At 56.2% G+C, this 21,057-nt stretch overlaps 2 protein-coding genes across 2 annotated transcripts; one reads left to right on the top strand and one right to left on the bottom strand.

Moving 5' to 3' along the window:
- Positions 1-1,719: 1,719 nt before the first annotated feature.
- Positions 1,720-9,811, top strand: HCN3 (hyperpolarization activated cyclic nucleotide gated potassium channel 3). Its single transcript, XM_023761631.1, has 8 exons — positions 1,720-2,021; positions 3,843-4,272; positions 5,191-5,352; positions 5,738-5,956; positions 6,361-6,507; positions 6,893-7,133; positions 8,172-8,345; positions 8,701-9,811. The coding sequence occupies exons 1-8, from the start codon at positions 1,738-1,740 to the stop codon at positions 9,384-9,386; spliced, it is 2,343 nt and encodes a 780-aa protein (XP_023617399.1). The 5' UTR covers positions 1,720-1,737; the 3' UTR covers positions 9,387-9,811.
- Positions 9,812-10,399: 588 nt separating this feature from the next.
- PKLR (pyruvate kinase L/R) lies at positions 10,400-20,166 on the bottom strand. Its single transcript, XM_023761630.1, is given in 12 exon segments — positions 10,400-11,457; positions 12,059-12,240; positions 13,127-13,293; positions 13,385-13,537; positions 13,833-13,983; positions 14,101-14,371; positions 14,743-14,929; positions 15,022-15,099; positions 15,101-15,154; positions 15,249-15,340; positions 18,707-18,889; positions 19,849-20,166. Coding segments are annotated over 12 exon segments (1,731 nt in total). The 5' UTR covers positions 19,955-20,166; the 3' UTR covers positions 10,400-11,350.
- Positions 20,167-21,057: the final 891 nt, after the last annotated feature.

Raw genomic sequence — 21,057 nt, 5'->3', positions numbered from 1 at the left:
CGCCAGCCCCGCCAGCCGAGAGGAGGGCGCGCCGGAGGCGCGGTCGCCGGGCTTCCCCGGGCCGGCTCCGCTCCGCCCCGCTCCTTCCCCGTCCCTCCTCTGTCTTTTGCCGCTTTTAGGCGACCTCGCTGACCTCGCTAGGTTTGCAGATTTAAAGGAAAGGGCGGCGATTTGGGGAGCGTCGCCGCTCCGCAAAGCTTTTCAGGCTGAGCGGCGAGGTCTGCTTCTCTAGAGCCTGAAACATCCCGTCCTCAAAGCAGCTCGGCGACCTCACCCAGCAGAGAGACCCCCGCCTTTGGTCCTAAACACAAACTATGCACGTGTGCATTCAGCCCGGCGGAGCACGGCTGCCGGGAAAAGGCTTGGGCAATGCGGGGATGGAGAATCGGCTGCCGAAAAAGGCGAAATCACTTCGGACCTGTATATTATGTACTTACACATCACACGAGGAGCGTACGTTTACTGAATTGAAAAAATTGAAAAAGAAAAGAGAAGGGGACGTTGAGGCAAACTGGGCAGTTACAGACGCTGCAGAAGGAATTGAGAAGCAGAAAGGGAAGTGAAAAAGAACCTGAGGATAACTACCTTCAAGTCGGAATATCGGAGGGGAGCTGGGGCGGAGGACTGTCAGAGGGAGATCAGATCAGCTAGCCAGAAATGGCTCAGGAAAAGTTCCCTAAAATAGAAGAGGAAGGGCAGTGAGGGGCTAAGCGGACAGAAAGGGAAATTCACTTCCTCCTCCGAGAACACCTTCCCGGGTCAGCGTCCATTCAACAAGCATCTACTGTGTGTCCACTGTGTCCAGCACGGTGCCAGGTTCTTCGGGGCTTCGCAGTCTAACGGGAGGAAAAGCCCTGTAACTAGATAATGGCAGTTACCCCCGGGCTCCGCCCCCCGGGTTATGAGCAGAACAGCGGTGCCCCGGACACTGTTGGAAAGTTCTAGACGAGACCCGACCAGGGGAAAGGAGGTTTGGAAATATGTCTCTAGGTTTCCCAGAGGAGATGAGATCGGAACCAGCTGTTGTGTCCTCAGCATCCACTTAGTGATGGGCAGAGTCGCATTTGGTGAAGGTTGGCAGAAAAAACATCAGAAAGTTCAATACCAGGGTGAGCAGTGGGGGGAACGGAAGAAAGGAATATGCCCGGGGAGTGCTGAGCGAAAGAAAGTGGAATCCAGGACCTTCATGAGCAAGAGTGGCCATTCCCCGCCTCTCCCATCGGTCCCCAGTTCCTCGCCCTCCTGTCCCATCAGCTACAACGCCCGTCCGGTTTTCCCGCCGCTTGCAGCGGCTCCACCTCCCTGGCAGTCGGTGAATAAAAGCCCAGCTCTAGGCCACGCCCCCTCAGCGGCTCGGGCGGCGTTTTCCGTTTTCCCTTCTCCGCCTACGCTTGGAGGACCGCCCCTATTCGCTAAGCCACGCCCATCTCGGAAGCCCCCCGGGATACCGGCACCATTGGCCCCGCCCCCTCCGGGGATGGCTCTCGGGCGGCCCCGCCCACGCCTGCCCTGCCCAGTTTGCTCGCGGACCTCGCCAGGGGGCGCAGCGCACCCCGCCCGCCGCTGGCGGGAGAGTGTCCCCCACACCCCTTCTGCCCCGCGCGCCGGCAATTCCCAACCCACTCCGCCTCGGCTCCGGGCCTGCGGGGCCGCGCGGGCCCGACTCCGGGAGGGGCCGGGGGTCCCCGATGGCCGCGGCAGGGTCTCGGAGACCGAGTGTGTAAGCCGTGGGGCGCCATGGAGGCAGAGCCGCGGCCGACGACGGGGCCCGGCGACCGGGCGACCCCTGGGCTGGAAGCGGCGCCTCCAGCTGCCCCGGCGCCTGCGACCGCCACCTCGGGTCAGATCCCCGGGTCCGCGTTCGGACCTGAGCCCAAGAGGAGGCAGTTCGGGACGCTGCTCCAGCCCACGGTCAACAAGTTCTCCCTTCGCGTGTTCGGCAGCCACAAAGCTGTGGAAATCGAGCAGGAGCGGGTCAAGTCCGCGGGGGCCTGGATCATCCACCCCTACAGCGACTTCCGGTACTGGGGGCCCGGCAGGAGGGCGGGGGACCCAGATCCCATTTCCACGGCGGAGAAGCGGGGACTGGACCCGCCCCACTCTCCACGGCCATTTCATTTCCAGCCCAGGGACCCCCGGGTGGGGCGAGAGAGTCACTTGCACCAACCTAGCCTGGCATTCCCAGTGACTGCTCAGGCTGGGGCCGCCGGAAGAGAAGCAGACACCACAGACCTGGATTTCCCGTTTCAGGACCCCAGCACCCCACCTGGACCACATGGACTGCTGGAGTTAGGGATCCTTGCCTCCTCCAGTACTGCTTGCTGGTGATCTGGGAAATTATGTCTTATTCCAAGACTCAGGGTCAGCCTGAGAGAAAAACCGAGCTCCGCTATCTTTCCCCCGCCCCCCACTCCCACCCCCCAGCACCTGCTTAGTCCGGCAGGGCAGGCGACCAGGGAAAATGGGGATTCTGGGGGGTTGGTGACGGGGCGGGGCGAGGGGGGGCGGGGGGCGTCCTGACAGCAGTCCGGGTAGCTGTCCCTGGTGCTGAAGGCGGGATGCGGCGGAGCAGGGCTGGGACTCAGCGTCCCAGGCTGCAACACAAGGGCAAGGCCACCACCAGAGAGAAAGGACGGAGGGCGGGGCGGAGCCATTTCATAGTCCCCATCTGGCTGTACCTTTACATCAAGGGCGCTAGGGGAGGACAGCTGCCCTGTCCTTGAGGGAAATGAAGGACAGCTGTTGGATGAGGTGAGGATGTGTGCAACGCATACCTAACCCAGGGCGTGAAATGAGCTGAAGGGATGAGGTGTGCATCCGGAGTCTGGAAACACAACTGGAGATTTGGACATCGTCTTGAATGCACATTCATATACATCCCCTGAATGTTCCTTTCTCCCATCGTTTCTTCTACTCCCATCTTCTTTACTACCTCATTCCCACCCCACCATGCATCTTTCCTCGTCTCCTAGTTTGCTAGATCTGTGGATCTCCCTCCCTTCCCCCATTTCACCCTCAAATGTTTCCCCAGAAGCCGTGTCTCCCCCTTATTATTGTGCTTCTCTGTCCTCTCTACTGTATCACCCGCCAGGCTTGTGACTGCCCGTGAGTCAGGCAGTGAGGTTGCTCTATGGCCAGGAAAACCCTCTTTCTCTCTCCTCTCCCACTTCACGGTATAGGATTTCTCTTGTGGCCCCGGAGGGAGAGGAAGAGGATTTGTTGTTGACGGACTGAAGGTCCGAAGGTTCAGTTGGATTCCCATCAAAGGCACATACCTCGGTTGCAGGCTCCCTGCCACCACATGTGCGGGAGGCAACCAATTGATGTGTCTCTCTGTCCCTCCCTGTCCATTCTCTCTAAAAACTCAATGGGAAAAATATCCTTGGGTGAGGATTAACTAACTAACTAAATAAATTTTTTTTGCTGTGAGATTCATTCATATTGCAGAAAGTGGCTGTAGTTGGATGAATCCACAGTTGTATAGTATTACAGGGCATAACCATATTCTAGTGCATTTATCTTATTTATCTACATCTTTCTACTGATGGACATCCAGCTTGTTTCCAAACTTAAAACTGAATATATATATATATATATATATATATATATATATTCTCAAGTGTCTATATGGTATTGCTGGGAATGCAAATATTTGACTTTACTAGATAATGGCAAACTATTTTCCGAAATGGTGGTCCCAATTTACACTCCCACGAGCTGTAAATAGTTATCCCTTTTTCTGTATCCTTGTCCACCCTTGGCCGGGTCGGATGATCTGCTGCTAGTCTAGAGGGCTGATGAAACATCACTGTGGTCCTACTCCCTATCCCACCCCACCTCAGGTTTTACTGGGACCTGATCATGCTCCTGCTGATGGTGGGGAACCTCATTGTGCTGCCCGTGGGCATCACCTTCTTCAAGGAGGAGAACTCGCCGCCTTGGATCGTCTTCAACGTCCTCTCTGACACTTTTTTCCTGCTGGATCTGGCGCTCAACTTCCGCACGGGCATCGTGGTAGAGGAGGGCGCTGAGATCCTGCTGGCTCCGCAGGCCATCCGCACACGCTACCTGCGCACCTGGTTCCTGGTTGACCTCATCTCCTCTATCCCCGTGGATTACATCTTCCTGGTGGTGGAGCTGGAGCCACGACTGGACGCTGAGGTCTACAAAACAGCGCGGGCCCTACGCATAGTGCGCTTCACCAAGATCCTCAGCCTCCTGCGGCTGCTCCGCCTCTCCCGCCTCATCCGCTACATACACCAGTGGGAGGAGGTGGGGCGGGGAGGTGGGCAGGGGGGTCACAGACTTCTCCGAGACAGTGCGATGGGTGGGAATCCTGGTGACTTTATGGGGTGGGCAGATGTGTGGGGCTTCCGAGGTGGGCTATCTCCAAACTTGGCGAGGGAGAAGCAGGAACAGAATGGGGGGGGGGTGTCGGTTAGGGGGTGGGGTCCCGAGATGAGGATGGTGGTACAACTGCTGGAAAAATTCCTGAGGGTTAGTGACTCTGGGAGGAAGATGTGGGAGGAGAGCTAGTAATGACGGGGTGGGAAGAGGCTGGAGTGTCAGCTTCAGAGCAGCTAATTTAGTGGTTCATTCAGAGTGTGGACTGTGCAATCTGATTGCCTGAGGTCAGATCCCAGTTTTACTATTGACTATCGATGAGGCTTGGTTTTCTCTCCTATAAAATGAGAATGTGAAGTATACTTGCATATGAAAGGTTATAGGATTAAAGGAGCTAACACCTGCAGAGAACTCAGAATGGTGCTGGCACATAGTACGTTCCTAGCCAATTACCTGTTATGATTGGAGAGGGAGAGGGCTGCTGGAATTAATTCTTATACACATGCCCTGGCGGCGTTACACTATGAAATGCCCTCTCTCCTCTTTTCCAGGCTACACCTAGGTAGCTTGTGCAGCACACCTCTTTGCGTTCCTGCTGTGACACTGTGATTCTGGGCTCATGAGTGGCAGCAGTTTTCCTATCTGCAAGATAAGAGTAGTAACACAGCCTTTGTATTAGCTAGATCTGTGTGCTGTGACGCTCTGTACAAATCATGACCACATTTTTTAAATCCATGGGGCTGGGGCTAGAGAGAGAAGTTCAGAGGGAGCCTTTGCAAGGCTGGGGATGGAGGAGATGGTCAGGAAGGGTCCCTGTCCACAGTGGCCCCTCCTCGGAATCCTCAGATCTTTCACATGACCTATGACCTGGCCAGTGCCGTGGTGCGCATCTTCAACCTCATCGGGATGATGCTGCTGCTCTGTCACTGGGACGGCTGCCTGCAGTTCCTGGTGCCCATGCTGCAGGACTTCCCTCCCGACTGCTGGGTCTTCATCAACCACATGGTGGTGAGATCTCCCCGCAGCTCTCCTCTCCGGGGCATTCTCAGGGCTCCTGTGTCTGAGTAGTGGGATGACCACAGGGGGCAAGAGGTGATGGAGAGGCGACCAAGAGAGAAGGCAGGAGTGAGCAGGTGGGGAAGAGACCCAGAGGAAGTGTTTGTGTGTTGGAGGGAGAAGACAGGGAAGGAAACTAGGCAGAAACTGAAGTCCCTAAACTGCAAAAGAGGCCCCTGCTACCTCGGGGCTCCCCAGGACCAAACTTAAGTGCCTCCTCGGAGACAGCTATGAAATTAATGGGGTGGGCAGAAGGCCTAAAAGAGAGAAAAGGGGACAGGAGGAGAATGAGGCTCTGAGGGCCCTCTGCCCACGTGTGCAATTCTTTGTTCTCCAGAACCACTCGTGGGGCCGCCAGTATTCCCACGCCCTGTTCAAGGCCATGAGCCACATGCTGTGCATTGGCTATGGGCAGCAGGCACCAGTGGGCATGCCTGATGTCTGGCTCACCATGCTCAGCATGATTGTGGGCGCCACCTGCTATGCCATGTTCATTGGCCACGCCACCGCCCTCATCCAGTCCCTGGATTCCTCCCGACGTCAGTACCAGGAGAAGGTCAGCAGGGGCAGGAGAAGGAAGGGGTGGGCATGAAGGGGCGCTGGAGGCTGGGTAGCTGAACTTGAGGCCCGTTTTGACACATTCTCCTGTTGGTTCTCTGTGTCCATGTCCATTTGTCTCATACCCCTGTGTACCTTCTCCTTGTTTGGACCTATACCCCTGTCCTTGGATCCCTCCCCTGCCTGTGTCTGGGTTCTCCTGTGACTGGACTTTGTCCTCCCTGTATCCACCATTATCCACACGTCCTTCTGTGGCCTTATGTGTCCCCTTCTATCTCTCTGCTTCACTTCCCTGGATTTGGTCCATGTTTGTGACCTTCCTCCACACACACCTGCCTCCACTGCTCTGGCCCCCCGTCTGTCTCTGTCCTCTTTCCTGCTGGCCATTGGCTGGCCCTCCAGTACAAGCAGGTGGAGCAGTACATGTCCTTCCACAAGCTGCCAGCCGACACACGGCAGCGCATCCATGAGTACTATGAGCACCGCTACCAGGGCAAGATGTTTGATGAGGAGAACATCCTAGGCGAGCTGAGTGAGCCACTTCGGGAGGTAGGACTGGGCATGGCCCTGGAAGGGGCTCTTCAAGGACCTGGGCTCCTAGGATGGCATCTGGGGTAAGGGCTATTGGTGAGCAGAGGGCCCCATGGGAAGCCAGGCCTTTGGGGGGTGCTTTCAGCAGCTTAGGTCTTTCTTGAAGTTCATATGGGGGTGAAGTGTACATGGGGAGGGATGGCAGGGATCTCTGGGAGGACGGTCCTTTGAGGGCTCATGGGAGAGCTCTGAGGGCAGGAGCTTAGGGATGGTCCCAGGCACTGAAGCATCCTCATTCTTGCAGATCATGACCCAGGGGTGGGGCCTCTGGAGACAGATGAGCTCGATGGGGGCACCTTGGGAAGGGGGCACAGAGTGCCTGACAGGCCCCTCCCCTTCCCAGGAGATCATTAACTTCACCTGCCGGGGCCTGGTGGCCCACATGCCGCTGTTCGCCCACGCGGACCCCAGCTTCGTCACCGCGGTGCTCACCAAGCTGCGCTTCGAGGTCTTCCAGCCGGGGGACCTCGTGGTGCGTGAGGGCTCCGTGGGCAGGAAGATGTACTTCATCCAGCATGGGCTGCTCAGTGTGCTGGCACGCGGCGCCCAGGACACCCGCCTCACTGATGGATCCTACTTTGGGGGTCAGCAGGCCTCAGGGAGGGTGGGGGGAGTAGAGCAGAGAATGGAGGGCACCTGCTCCCCTGGATCCGAGTCCCTGCCTGGCCACGCTGCAGAATCACAGAGTCCAGCCCCCCCACCCTCCCCAGCCGGCCTACTTACTCAAAATCTCTGGGCCTGGGCCCTAGAACTCTGTATTTTTAAGAAGCTTTTGAAGCAATTCCTATGCAAAGCCAGGTTGAACATTTCTGGGCCAGTGGGCCTTTTAGAACCCATAATTGGCGAGATCCGAGGATCCTCTGAGATGAGGGACAGCAAGGAATAAAGCAGTGCTGTCCCAGGGCTTCTCTCTCTTTTTTAAAAAAATGTATTTTATTGATATTTTACAGAGAGGAAGGGAGAGGGATAGAGAGTTAGAAACATCGATGAGAGAGAAACATCGATCAGCTGCCTCCTGCACATCTCCACTGGGGATGTGCCCGCAACCCAGGTACATGCCCTTGACTGGAATCGAACCTGGGACCTTTCAGTCCGCAGGCCAATGCTCTATCCACTGAGCCAAACCGGTCAGGGCCCAGGGGCTTCTCTTGGTGGCTCCCTGCTGGTGTGACCCAGGGGCCCAGCCTGTGGCAGTGCAGGTACTCCTGCCAGCTGGTGCCCAAAGTGACTTGAAGCTCATATAACCTCTCAGTCTCCGAACCACCCTCCAGCATTTCTAGCGTGTTGCCCTTTGCCCTTTGGCACTGCTTTTCTCCGTCTGGGCTCTCCTTGGTGTTCACATAAAGCAGCGGAGGGGCGTGAGAATGAAAGTGGAGTGGAATAACTACGAGTGGGGGCCAGCAAGACCTGCCTGGTTGTCAGCTTTAGTTTGGAGAGAGAGAGGACGATAATTGTGTAGGTGTGGAGAGTAACAGTGCTGGGAGCATGTAGGGACCGGGGCGGGTGAGTAAGCAATAGCTTCTCCCTTCTGGGAGGAGCCTGAGGAAGCTGGGTCAGCTGCTGCAGGCCCCGTGAGCATGAGTTCTGGGGACTGGTTCTGAAGACCTCCTCCCAATTCGCAGAGATCTGTCTGCTGACTCGGGGCCGGCGCACAGCCAGCGTGCGGGCCGACACCTACTGCCGCCTCTACTCACTCAGCGTGGACCACTTCAATGCTGTGCTCGAGGAGTTCCCCATGATGCGCCGGGCCTTTGAGACTGTGGCCATGGATCGGCTGTGCCGCATTGGTGAGGCCTGTCCACCGAGTCTTCTCAGTCCAGCCCGGGCCCTTACCCATCTGCATAGTGAGAAGCCCCATTGTCCCAGGGCCCAGCCTTTAGCGCTCCAGCGTCACACCCCAGCCCACCCCCCTCCCAGAAAATGTCCCCACGGGCCTGTCAACACTGTGGCTCACTGTCCTGGTCACTCAGCATCTCCTACCCTCGGGGATATTGCCCTAAGTTCCCGTCCGAGCCCTCCTTCCTGGGTCCCTGACCCGCACCATCTCTGATATGTACTCTCATCGCTTGACCCTTCTCTCCACTCTGACATTCAGCCTTTATCTTGGATTCCTTCCCTATGCTTCACTCCTCTCTCCGGGACAACCTCTAGGTAAGAATTCCGTCCTGCGGCGGAAGCGCTCCGAGCCAAGTCCGGGCAGCAGCGGGGGCATCATGGAGCAGCACTTGGTGCAACATGACAGGGACATGGTTCGGGGTGTTCAAGGCCTGGCCCCGGGCACAGGAGCTCGGCTCAGTGGAAAACCAGTGCTGTGGGAGCCGCTGGTGCACGCGCCTCTGCAGGCAGCCGCCATGACCTCCAGTGTGGCCATCGCCCTGACTCACCAGCGGCAACCCCTGCTCCTCTCCCCCGACTCTCCAGCCACCCTCCTTGCTCGCTCATCGGGCTCCCCAGCCTCCCCGCTGGTGCCTGTTCGAGCTGGCCCTCTGCTGGCCCGGGGGCCATGGGCATCCACCTCCCGCCTGCCTGCCCCACCTGCCCGAACCCTCCAAACAAGCCTATCCCAGGCTGGGCGCTCCCAGGTGTCCCTGCTGGGGCCCCCCCCAGGAGGAGGTGGACGTCGACTAGGACCTTGGGGCCGCCCACTCTCAGCATCCCAACCCTCCCTGCCTCAGCGGGCAGCAGGCGATGGCTCTTCTGGGCGGAAGGGCTCAGGAAGTGACCGCCTGGCCCCCTCAGGGCTCCTGGCCAAGCCTCCAGGGATAGCCCAGCTCCCCAGGCCACCAGTGCCTGAGCCAGCCCCCCCTAGGGGCCCCCAGCTCTCTGCCAACATGTGAAACCCCTAGGTAAGCTCTCAGGTGCAGTAGTGAGTACCTGAAGGCAGACGCCTCTTGGGGAAGGCCAAGGGGACCTGAAACACTGCCTATGGGAACATCTCCCCTTACTGCCAAAACGATAGTTTCTGTCCTCAGCTCAGGCACCCTGCAGCCTCCTCGTCCACTCGCCCATTCATCAAATGTACTGAGCGCCTGCCCTGTTCACGGCACTGTCTCCACTGCCAAATAGAAGTGACTCCAAGCCCTCGGCGAAGGTGTTCCCCCAGCCATGGTCCTGCCAGGTGCAGGCCCAGGCCCATGATCCCTCCTTATTAAGCACAAGTACTTGCCACTGCCATCACTGCCAAATAGCCAGATGTCTGTTTCTCTGCCCATGACCCTGCAGGGTCTGCCTGGAGGGGCTATTTTCCTGTCCCCCTAGCATAGCCAGCCTGTGCCCCGTGCTGTCAACAAATGTTTAGGGTCACCAGTGTGGGGATCCACCTTCACTGCCATGTGCAGGACCTCCCTATCTATACCCCTGGGTGGGAACACGTCTCCTGCCCAGTTTCGTAGAGCTGTCTCTTTGTAAACTGGGAGCCACCTCCTCCCTGTGTCCCTGCCCCACTGGTGTCCCCCTTGAAGTGAAGGGATGTTCGGCACCTCCTTATTTAGTGTACCAGCCTAGATCCCCCAGGTGAGGGCAAGCGGCTGAATCCTTAGATGGCACTTTTCCTTTCCTTCTTCCCTTCCTTATTTATTTATTTATTTATTCAATTATTTAATAATTATATTTATTCATTTGCTAATTTTATTTATTATCAATTCATTTTATTCACCCATTTCTTTATCCATCCCTCCCCCTCCTCCTGGGAGGGAGACAGGAAGGGGCAGCCCCTCTACCCACCGCCGCCAGTTCCTGTGGTTCTTGTCCAACTCCCTCGGCAGCAATACCAGAACACTCCCTCTATTTAGGTAGGGGCACAAGGGCCACCTAAGGTGGAGGGGGGACTGTTCCTTTTAGTTTTAGGGTTTTTTGTTTTGTTTTGTTTTTCCCTACTGAGTTTGCTGTTGGTACAACAGTAAGGGGAGGACCCGAGGTATCCGAGCCTGGGGAAGGGCAGCCTAGCCAGCACCTCTGCCTTCTCAGGGACAAGAGAAATCCCTTACCGACCGTGTCTCCAGCATCAGAGAATGTGGGACCAGGGCCCCACCTGCTTCTCCTGGGTAGGGAGCTCTGGGCTACTGGCTATGTGGGGGTTTTATAATTGCTTCAGAACAGCTGGGTTTAAAAAAGAAAATAGAGACACTCGTTTTGGCTCCTAGTTTGTGTGTGGAAACAGAGTTGGCATGGAGGAATTTCTGGGTGCAGGAGAAGGGGACTCCCCCAGCAAGGCGTGAGATGGCCCTGAGCGCAGCCAGGGAGTGGTCTGCAACCCCAGGGAGGTTGTAAAGACAGTGGTAGATGTGCTCCCCAGCACCCATCTATCCAGGCTTCCCCCAAGGGTGGGGCTTTGATATTACTGTCAGTGACAATGAAGGAAGAGGTGGCACTCTCCTCAGGAGATAATCAGATGACCATAAAGGCCACATATGAGAATATCAGTCTGCATGGATGTGAAATATTTCTAAAATGGACGTGATTGCTCTGTTCCCCTCTCCTCTACCTCCAGATGTGGGAAGCCTGGGGAAATACAATTAACCGGTTAAGCTGGGATTAAAGTCTCCGAGCTCAGAGCACTGGGTGCAGGCATTGTAGGATCGGTGCTGCCGGGTGGCCAGTGCTTAATTGGACACATTTTTAGGGTCTGCGTGCAGTGGAGAGGAGGAAGGGGCACCCTGGAATGGGGCAGATGGCAGATGCGGCCTCAGGGAGGGAGGACGGGAGCAGAGAAGACAGATGAAGAGTGTGAGGGGCTTGGAGTGGAGGAGACGGGGAGGAGGGACGGGGCCCAGCGCTGGCTGGGTCAGAGGGGAGGGGCATCTCAGGATATGTTTAGCACCCGCATGATGTTGGTATAGCCAGACCCAGGTCGCCAGCCTGTCACCACAATCACCAGGTCCCCAACATGGAGGAAGCCACGGAGCTTTCCTGGGGGAAGGGAAGATGACAATCAGCCACCGAGGGACTCAGGTCACCCCTGTCATGAGAACTAGCCCCCACCTTCTACCTCAAGGCCACCCGGTACATAATGAGAGGCCTGAGGCTAAACTACAATGTGCGCCTCAGGTAGCACCACAGAGACGAGACCACTGCAGTATATCAGAATTGCAGGTGTGTCCGTGGGTGGTATGGGGTGTGTTGCTAAGCAGCAAGTCTATCCACCCGTGTTGCTATGCCAATAGGAAGACGTGGGGTATGATCATAGCCAGTTTTAAATTAGCTTTTCCAGCTGCGGGGACTGGGTCCCCTTTCTCCTGTCACCTCCTGCTTCTTATACCACACCAGGCTCTGCCACCTGATGCAGGCCGCAGTGGGGTTGACTTGTTAGGGAAGGCCCTGAGCTCTCTCCTGCCTCCTCCCCCAGCAGGTCCATGGAGGCCAAAACATCTCTGCGTCTTAGTGAACCTCACAGAGTAAATCTAGGATCAGAGGAGAGAGGCAAGGCCCTTTGGGTGGGTGTGGGAAGTGGGGTTGGGGGGCTCACCATACAAATCCAGGGGTGGGTGGGGAGGAAGTCTAGATGGCTCACCACTTTCAATGCCAAACTGAACCCGGCGATCCACATCATCTGCCCAGACGGCCACTGGAGGTTCACGGTAGAGCAAGGGGAAGACTCCTCGGCACAGGTGGGCCTGGCGGGCAGCCTGGGCAGAGCGGGTGACAGCAATGACCGCTGCCCGAGGTCGGTACCGAGACAGAAGCTGGGCTGAGCTGAAGGAGGGAGAGAAGGTCAGCCCAGAACAGTGAGAGTGCTAAATCAGAAACTAGAGTTTGGGTTCTGGTTGCAGGTGTCACCAACAAGCTGTGACCCAAGCTGCTTAAGTCCTATTTCCCTGGGTCTTGGTTTTTCTCATCTGCAAAGTGGGTATAAGATGCCTGCCCTTCTTACCACACAAAGAAGATATGAAATAATAAAGGGTACAGCAAATGAAATAGTCCAGGAAAAACCTCTTTGAGAAACAAAACCCTTCTGAGAAGATACCTTTATAGTATAGTAGTACTTAACTTACAAATGTCTCTGAGGAAGCAGGGGCTTGTAGAGCCTGGGTGACTTCCCCAAGGTGTCATGTCAGAGCAAAGACTTGAACTCAGACCTGGGCCCAGCCGTGTAAGACTGTGGGCTAAATGCAAAGCACTTGTTCCCAGCCAGTGTGGCTCAGCGGTTGAGCATCGACCCATGAACCAGGAGGTCACGCTTTGATTCTAGGTCAGGGCATTTGCCCCAGTAGGGGGCATGCAGGAGGCAACCAATCAATGATTCTCATCATTGATATTTCTATAATTCCCTTTCCCTTCCTCTCTGAATCAATACAAATATATTTTTAAAATTATCTAAATGCAAAGGACTTGCTTCTGAGCCCTGGGAGCCCGAATGGTCTGGAAACCAATGCTCCCAGTGATGCCACCTCCCCTCAATCCCCTGCAGCTCCCTGGCACTATCCTGGTGAGCTCCGAGATCCTCTCCTGGCCTCCAGATCTCATAGCCACCCCTCCTCTTGCCCCAGCATGGTCCTCCTCATCTCTGATGACAAGACAAAACCCAAGCCCGCGGCCCCTGACCCAGAGGCTTGTGTTGGGACCCCCGTGTCCCCCTCACCGGCCAGTCTTGGTCAGCACGATGATGGCAGCAGCGCAGCACTTGAAGGAAGCCTCCACGGCCCCAATGGCAGTGACTTCGGTGGGGTCGCGGGTCAGCGGTGCAGCCCGGCGCAGCTCCTCGAACAGCTGCCGGTGGTACACTGCGGCTTCTGCCTCCCTGGCGATCTGCAGGCATCAGGAGGTCAGCCTGGCAGGGGCACTGGGCCTGGCAGGGATCTGGCTGTCCGGCCCATCTCCGTGCATCACGAGCTCCTACCGCGTGCTGCATCATCACGGCCTCCACCGGAAAGCTGCCCTTGGCCGTCTCCCCCGACAGCATGATGCAGTCGGCGCCGTCCAGCACGGCATTGGCCACGTCGCTCGTCTCCGCCCGCGTTGGCCGGGGCTTACTGATCATGCTCTCCAGCATCTGGGGGACATCTGGATGTCAGAGCTGTAGGAGTCACACTCGGATCAGGGAAGCTACTTCTCTGACACCCACATTCTCAGCGTGCCCTGGGAGCCAGGGTCACCGTCACAGACTGTGGCATCCTGGCAGCTCAGCTTCCTTATCTGAAAATGGAGGTCACAGAACCTCTTCCTGACTTCATTGTTCGAGGACCAAACACTGGACAGCAAACCGTGCTATGGCCCTAAGGTGCAGGGACTCACCCTCAGGTGTCCCCGAACCCAGCGTGCCCAGCCTCTCCCGGCCCACTCCAGACCTGTGTGGCACAGACAACTGGTTTGCCGGCCAAGTTGCAACGCCCAATCATCATCTTCTGAGCCAGGAAAACCTTCTCAGCTGGGATCTCGATGCCCAGGTCACCCCGCGCCACCATGATGCCATCGCTCACTTCCAGGATTTCATCGAACCTGGGGGGTTGGGGGAGTCCGGGCTGGGGAAGAGCCAGCAGATGCCAGGGAGAGGAGATGGGAGAGGAGGAGCCTCGGGTGGTTAAGGGCCAGATAGGGGCGAAGGCCAAGCCTCACTTCTTGACGCCTTCGTGGTTCTCGATTTTGCTAATGATCTTGATGGCCTGTCCTTCAGGCCCCAGAGCAGCCCGCACCGCAGCCACATCGCTGGCTTTCCGCACGAAGGAGGCGAAGACGATGTCTACGCCGTGCTCCACCCCAAAGCGCAGGTCCCGGAAGTCTTGCTTGGACAGCCCGGGCAGGTCCACCTCGATGCCCGGCAAGTTCACGCCCTTCCGGCTGCCCAGGACGCCGCCGTTCTCCACCTCGGTCTCCAGCCCCGCCGGGCCTGTGGGCATGGAAAGGGCCCGCCTCGGTCAGCGGGAGGCCGGGGCGGGCAGGGGCTAGGGAACAGGGGCCTGGCCCCCTTTGCGGAGGGTTAAGGAAACCACGTCCTGTTTCTTTTGGTCTGTTCCCCCCCGGGGCCCGGGCTCCCGCCCAGAGTAGGCAATGGGGGGGGGGGGGGGGGGGGGAGTCCGGTGGAAAAAAAAAGGGCCCCCCCGGGGGCCCCCCCCCAAAGGGGTTTTGGGGTGCGGGGGCTCCTGGGACTGGGGGAAGGACCGGCCTGGGGAGGTGGTGGGGCGCGCGGGGCGGATGCGGGAGCCGGAGGGGAACGTGCGCCGCCCAGCTCCGCGGCCGGGGCGGGAGGCGCGTCCGCACCGATTTCCTTGACCGTCAGGGAGATGAGCCCGTCGTCGATGTAGATGCGGCCCCCCACCGGCACGACCCTGACGATGTTGGGGTAGTCCACCCACACGGTGTGCGCGTCCCCCCGCGTCCGGAACGCCGGGTCCACGGTCACCAGCACCTGCGAGCCCTTCACCAGCTCCACCTCCGACTCCGGGCCCTGGGGGCGGAGCCAGAGCCTGAGTGCGGGCCCCCGCCCCGCGCCCGCCGGCCCTGCCCGTGCGCCCCCCGCCCCGCCCGGCCGCCTCTCACCCCCTGCAGGATCCCGGTGCGGATCTCCGGGCCTTTGGTGTCCAGAGCAATGGCCACCGGTCGGTAGCTGACCGGGGAGGCCCGCAAAGCTCTCCACCGCCTCCCGGACGTTGGCGATGGACTCAGCGTGGTACTGGGGGCAGAACCGAGTGGGGGTTTCAGGGGGAGGTGGCCGCGACCCGGAGGCACCCTCTGGCCCCGCCGCCTCCCGCGACCCCATCCCGAACCTCGTGGGAGCCGTGGGAGAAGTTGAGTCGCGCAATGTTCATCCCGGCCTTGATCATCTCCTTGAGGCGCTCTACGGAGCGCGATGCCGGCCCTGGAACCAGAGATCCCGCTCGGACAACGTTCTCCCCAAACCCGGAGGCAAGCAAGCCCACCACCGCCAGCCTCAGAGGTGCCGCGCCCCAGGAGTCCCGTTACCTGACCTTTAGTCCCTGACCCTCCCCTGCGCATAAGTCAGAAACCCCCTTCCCCTCCAGCCAACAACTTGGGGAGGCATCAGGTCCGAGGCAACCGTGTCTGCAGTAAGTGCTGCAGGGTGGGTGTAACCCCAGCGTATGAGGGGTGCAGCAAGGGGTGGGTGCCAGGGGAGGGCCTGTGGGGCTGTAGAGCTGATAGGCCTCATTTTGGTTGAGGAGAGTTGAATTCTACCCATTTCTGCTCTCTGACAGGGCAGCTGTGTAGCTGAGAGCCAGGTGGCCAAGCTCTCCGGCCCTACCTACTAGTGCATTAGGTCTCCTCCCGATCACCTGTTCAAAGACTTAGACCCAGCCATTCTACAGTCCTCTCTGTCATCAGTGTTTTCCTTTTAATTGTCTCATTCTCATCAGCATGTAAACCTGCTGTTATTTCTTTCATCATAAAAAATTATCTTGCCCTGCCCTAGCCAGTTTGGCTCAGTGGATAGAGCATAGGCCTGCGGTTCAATTCCAGTCAAGGGCACATGCCCGGGTTGCGGGCTCGATCCCCAGTGGGGGGCATGCAGGAGGCAGCCGATCAATGATTCTCTCATCATTGATGTTTCTTTTTCTTTTTTTTTAATATATTTTATTGATTTTTTACAGAGAGGAAGGGAGAGGGATAGAGAGTTAGAAACATCGATCAGCTGCCTCCTGCACACTCCCCACCGGGGATGTGCACGCAACCAAGGTACATGCCCTTGACCGGAATCGAACCCGGGACCCTTCAGTCCGCAGGCTGACGCTCTATCCACTGAGCCAAACCGGTCAGGCCATCATTGATGTTTCTATCTCTCTCTCCCTCTCCCTTCCTCTCTGATTACAAAAATAAATAAAAAAATAAAAAAAATTATCTTGCCCTGCTCGTGTGGCTCAGTGGTTGAACATGGACTTATGAACCAGGAGGTCAGGGTTCAATTGCGGGTCAGGGCACATGGGGGAGGGAGGACTGGTCCCTAGTAGGGGGCGTGCAGGGGGCAGCTGATCAGTGATTCTTATCATTCTCATAATTGTGGGGCATGCAGGAGGTTCAAGCCCAAAACCCACACATGTGCCCTGACCGGGAACTGAACCATGACCTCCTGATTCATAAGTTGATACTCAACCACTGAGCCATGTCGGCCAGGCCCCTCTCATTATTGATGTTTCTATCTCCCCCTCTCCTTTCCTCTCTGAAATTAAAAAAATAATTTAAAAAATATATATTCCCAGTTCTCCCTCTAGCTACAGTCTTAATTATTTTCTATATATTTTCATTGATTTCAGAGAGGAAGGGGAAGGGAGGGAGAGATAGAAACATCAGTGATGAGAGAGAATCATTGATTGGCTGCCTCCTGCACACCCCACACTGGGGATGGGGCCTGCAGCTCAGGCATGTGCCCTGACTGGGAATCAAACCATGACCTCCTGGTTCAAAGGTTGACGCTCAACCACTGAGCTATGTGGGCCAGGCTACAGTCCTATTTCTTTGCTCTCCTTTGCAGCAGAACTCATTGTAAGAGTTATCTGTACTTGCTGCCTCCAGTTCCCCACCCCTATACTTTGTACCCACACCAGTCAGTTGTTCACCCCCATCTCTCCACTGCATCTGTTCTTGTTAAGGTCACCAAGAAGCTCCGTGTTTTTGCTAAACCTAATAGTCAATTCTCAGTCCTTGTCCTGGCTGGCCCATCGGCAGCATTGGCTACATGTCCCTGATGTACCTTCTTCAGTTGGCCTCTGGGACACCACACTCTCTTGATCCACTCCTACCTCACCGGCTCTCCTCAGCCTCACTTGCTGCTTCTTCCCCTTAACATTAGATGTCCCATTCTCTTGTCATTTCACCTTCATCCTCTTGGTGATCTCAACTAGTTCTGTGGCTTTACATACCGTCTATATGCTGACAATTTATATCTCCAATTTTGTATCCCAGATTTATATCTCCAATTCAGACCTCTCTCCCAAACCCAGAGTTGTGTGTATCTGACTGCCTACTCTGGATCACACGTGAATGTCTAATATGCATCTCAAACTCAACTTTCCCCCCACCGAACACCTGATCTCCCCCACACCTCTCCACCAGCCTTTCAGTTGGTAATGAATGCATCCTTCTAGTTCCCACACCCAAACACTTGGAGTCATCCTTGACTACTTTTTCATCCTCATCCCACCCCACATCCAATTCATTGAGAAATCCTTCAAAAGGCATTCAGAATCTGATTACTTGGTTTTTTTAAATTTAAATCTCTTTTTCTTTCCTCTCTCTCTTTCTCTTTCTCTCTCTCTCTTTGTTAATCCTCACCTGAGGATATTTTTCCATGGACCCTTTTAGAGAGAGTGTGAAGGTGGGGAGGTGGGGGAGACAGAGAGACACATGGATTAGTCGCCTGAAGGAAGGCGCCCTTGACTGGGAATCGAACCCTGGACCCTTGGGTCCCTGGGCTGACTCTCTAACCACTGGGAAAACTGACCAGGGCTTATTTTTCAATCACAGTTTACATTCAGTAGAATCTCATCACTTCTCAGCACCTGGTTTGACCCAGAAATGCTGCAGGAGCAGCCCCTCCCCACCGGCAATCTATTTGTAGTCCAGCAGCCAGGGTGGTTCTATTCAAACATAAGTAAGAGCCTGTCGTTTTCCCGCTCAGAATTATGCAGCAGTTTCCCATTTTGAAGAAAACAACTCAAATTCTATTAAGCCCGACATGACCGTCCCTCCCCCAAAGTCCCTTTATTTTATACTCTTCCCCCTCAATAGCCATCCCAGCCTCCTTGATGTGGGGTTTGCACTGCCCATTCCCTCTGCTGGAACTCTTCTTCCTGTTCATCTACACGGCTCATTGTCTCATCTCCTGCAAGTGCTTGCTCAGTGTCTAGTTTTCAAAATAATGTCTCCTCTGACTTTCTCTTCAGCACCGCAGCCTCCCCCCCCGCCCCGCATCCCTGGTGCCCCTCACCATGCTCTATTGTTCTTTCTTCCATAGTATTGGTAACTTGCTAACATCCTACGTAATCGGTTGTATTTATCCTTTACTGTCAGCTCCCCAGGGTAGTGATCTTTGTTTATTTCACTGGTCAACTCCCAGGGCCCAAAACCTTATCTACCAAGTGCTCAACAAATATTTGCTGAATGAATGACTCTGTCAAACATGGAGACGTCTCAAAGGAGACAAAAGATGGGGAAGCACCTTAAGAAACACCCAAGAAGCCCTGTGATACTGCGGGCGCTGGAGGGTGCTTACCAATGGTGGCGATGATGCTGGTACTGCGAGCAGCCACGGGCTCCGAGTCGATGTCCAGCAGGCAGAGGTGCTCCAGGAAGGTGTCTGCCATCGCAGCTGACAGCTGCTGCCTCTGGAAGAAGGCAGTGCCCAGCTCCTGGGTCAGCTGGGCCACGCTGGCCCGCCGTAGGTACCCTGCTGGCCCTGCAGAGAAGGAGGCTGCATGGGCACCTGCCTCTCCTCCCCTTCAGCGCAGTACACCCTCCACTCCTTCCCTCAGCTCTCAGTCCTTCCTGTGAGCTGCGCAATACGCATACCTTATCTTCCATAGTCACAAGGGTCCTACCAAGCTGGCATGATTACATGCTCTACAATGATCCCCATTTTACAGATAAGGAAACAGGGGCTGAGAAAGATGAAATAGATTGCCCAATATCATATAGCTTCTAAGTAACAGAGGTGGGATTCACCTCCAGGTCTGACTAACTCCAGGCTCAAGTCCAGCTATCTGACACTCACAACTCTCGACTTCTTGGACTTCTTACCCTTCAGCCGCGGACTTCCCTCAGCGCCCTCCCCTCTCCCATATCTAATCCACAGTAGCCCCTCATTATCCAGGCCCAGAATCACCCAGTTCCCTTTTCTAAGGTCCCTGTTGTTTTCCTTCCAACTGCTGGCGTCTCCATCCCCTCCTCTGAGTTTCCTCAGCCCTCCTGCTAATCCAGGTCTGAGGTCCCTGTAGCTTGACTCAGGCCAGCGGTACCCTCCATGCCACTGCACGCCTGCCGTCTCTGGTGGTCGGCTCCACACCGTCAGGCTGTCAGAGGACCAGGCCCGGCTGGGCTGGGGATCAGTTCTGCCTACTGGTTAAAGTGTCACCAATGTCTCCCCTGTCACTGGGAGCCCTGTGCACCAGGGGTCAGAGTCCAAGAACCCCATGGCTCCCATGCTGCAGGCTCCACTCTGCCTTCCTCCTAGGAGCTGGAGAAGAGGCCCAGACCAGGGTCCATAGCTTAACGCAGGGGACACCCTCATAGACACTGACCCTCCCCAAGCCCCTACCAGAGAGCAGCAGATATGCATCTTTTGCGCCCTCCACCCCCACTCCTGATTTCTACCCTCGTCTTCCCCCTCTTTTCACTGGCTTCTGTTGACCCTCTTACCTCCTGGAGCCCCAATCAGGATGGACTTTGCGAAGTCCCTTTGGGACTTAGGGATACATGACCAAAACCGCTGGGGTCCCGTGTTCTCGTTCTCCTGTGCTGACATGCTTCCAAAGTGTGGGCTGGGGCTGCCGGACTGTGCAGAGAGAGGGGGACAGGATAACAAAACTGCTGGTCTTATCTAGGGGAGCCAGAGAGAAGAAAAGGGACACACCCAGTAGGCTGCCCCTGTCCCACAGAGTCCCTCCCCCAGACCTACTGGCTCTCCTCCCTTGTCTTCTGGCATTCCCCCCCTCATCCATATTTCCTGATAATTTTTAATCCATTTCCATTCACTCGCCATCAACCTGAATAGAGATTTAAAAAAAAAATTTTTTTTTTGCCAGTGATATGGGCCCTGGGAAACGGGGTTTAGGGTCAGGGCTGGAGCCTGAGGAAAGGGGATGGGAGCATTTGGTAGTGTGGTGGGACTCCCTGGAAGGGCTCTGAGAGCAGGCTAGCCCTGGCTACCATGTGCTCATTGCCCACTCTCCAATGTTTACTGAGCACCTACTCTGTGCCAGGTACTGAGGATGCAGTGGTGAGCAAAACAGACAGGGCCTTTGTCTTTCTATGGAATCTACAACATGATGGGAAGACAGACGATGAATGAGTATCAAACAGATAGAGCTGTAACTGCGCACTGTGTAAGTGCTATAGTGGAATCGATCAGGGTGCTGGAGCAAAGACCGTGGGAGGAGGGAGGGGAGTGAGCTTGGGATCCTAGGCTTTGTCTGCAGAAAACAGAACACGTAAAGATGGAGACATGATAGCTAGAGGGAACGTGATAGACTTCAGGGACAGGGACTCAGTTCTTGTGCTTGGAGGTCGGGAGGGACATGGGGTGTTTAAGGTTGGCCTGGAAATGTTGTACTGATTCTCAGACAGCTGGGAGGACAAGAATCCCAGAGGTTCAAGTCCCAAGTTGCCAACAGGAAATAGGGGTTGGTGCCCCAAAGCATCCCTTATCCTATGCAGCCGAGGGACTGAGGTTTGACTGAAATCGAGTCAGACAGGAGAAGCAGTCCGGCTGACCCTGGGTCCACACGTGACCATGTGAGATTATCTGCACTTTGTCACAGGGTCGGGCAGCCTGAACGGGAGGCGTGTGGGTGCACGCACAAACAGGGAGAAAGACAACAGGCCTCCAAACAGAACCAGTGAATCAGG

The sequence above is a fragment of the Myotis lucifugus genome, unplaced genomic scaffold (assembly GCF_000147115.1).
Source record: "Myotis lucifugus unplaced genomic scaffold, Myoluc2.0 scaffold_211, whole genome shotgun sequence".
Classification (NCBI taxonomy): Eukaryota; Metazoa; Chordata; class Mammalia; order Chiroptera; family Vespertilionidae; genus Myotis; species Myotis lucifugus.
The sequence above is the reverse complement of the archived record's forward strand: the minus strand, read 5'-3'. Positions and strand labels throughout refer to the sequence as shown.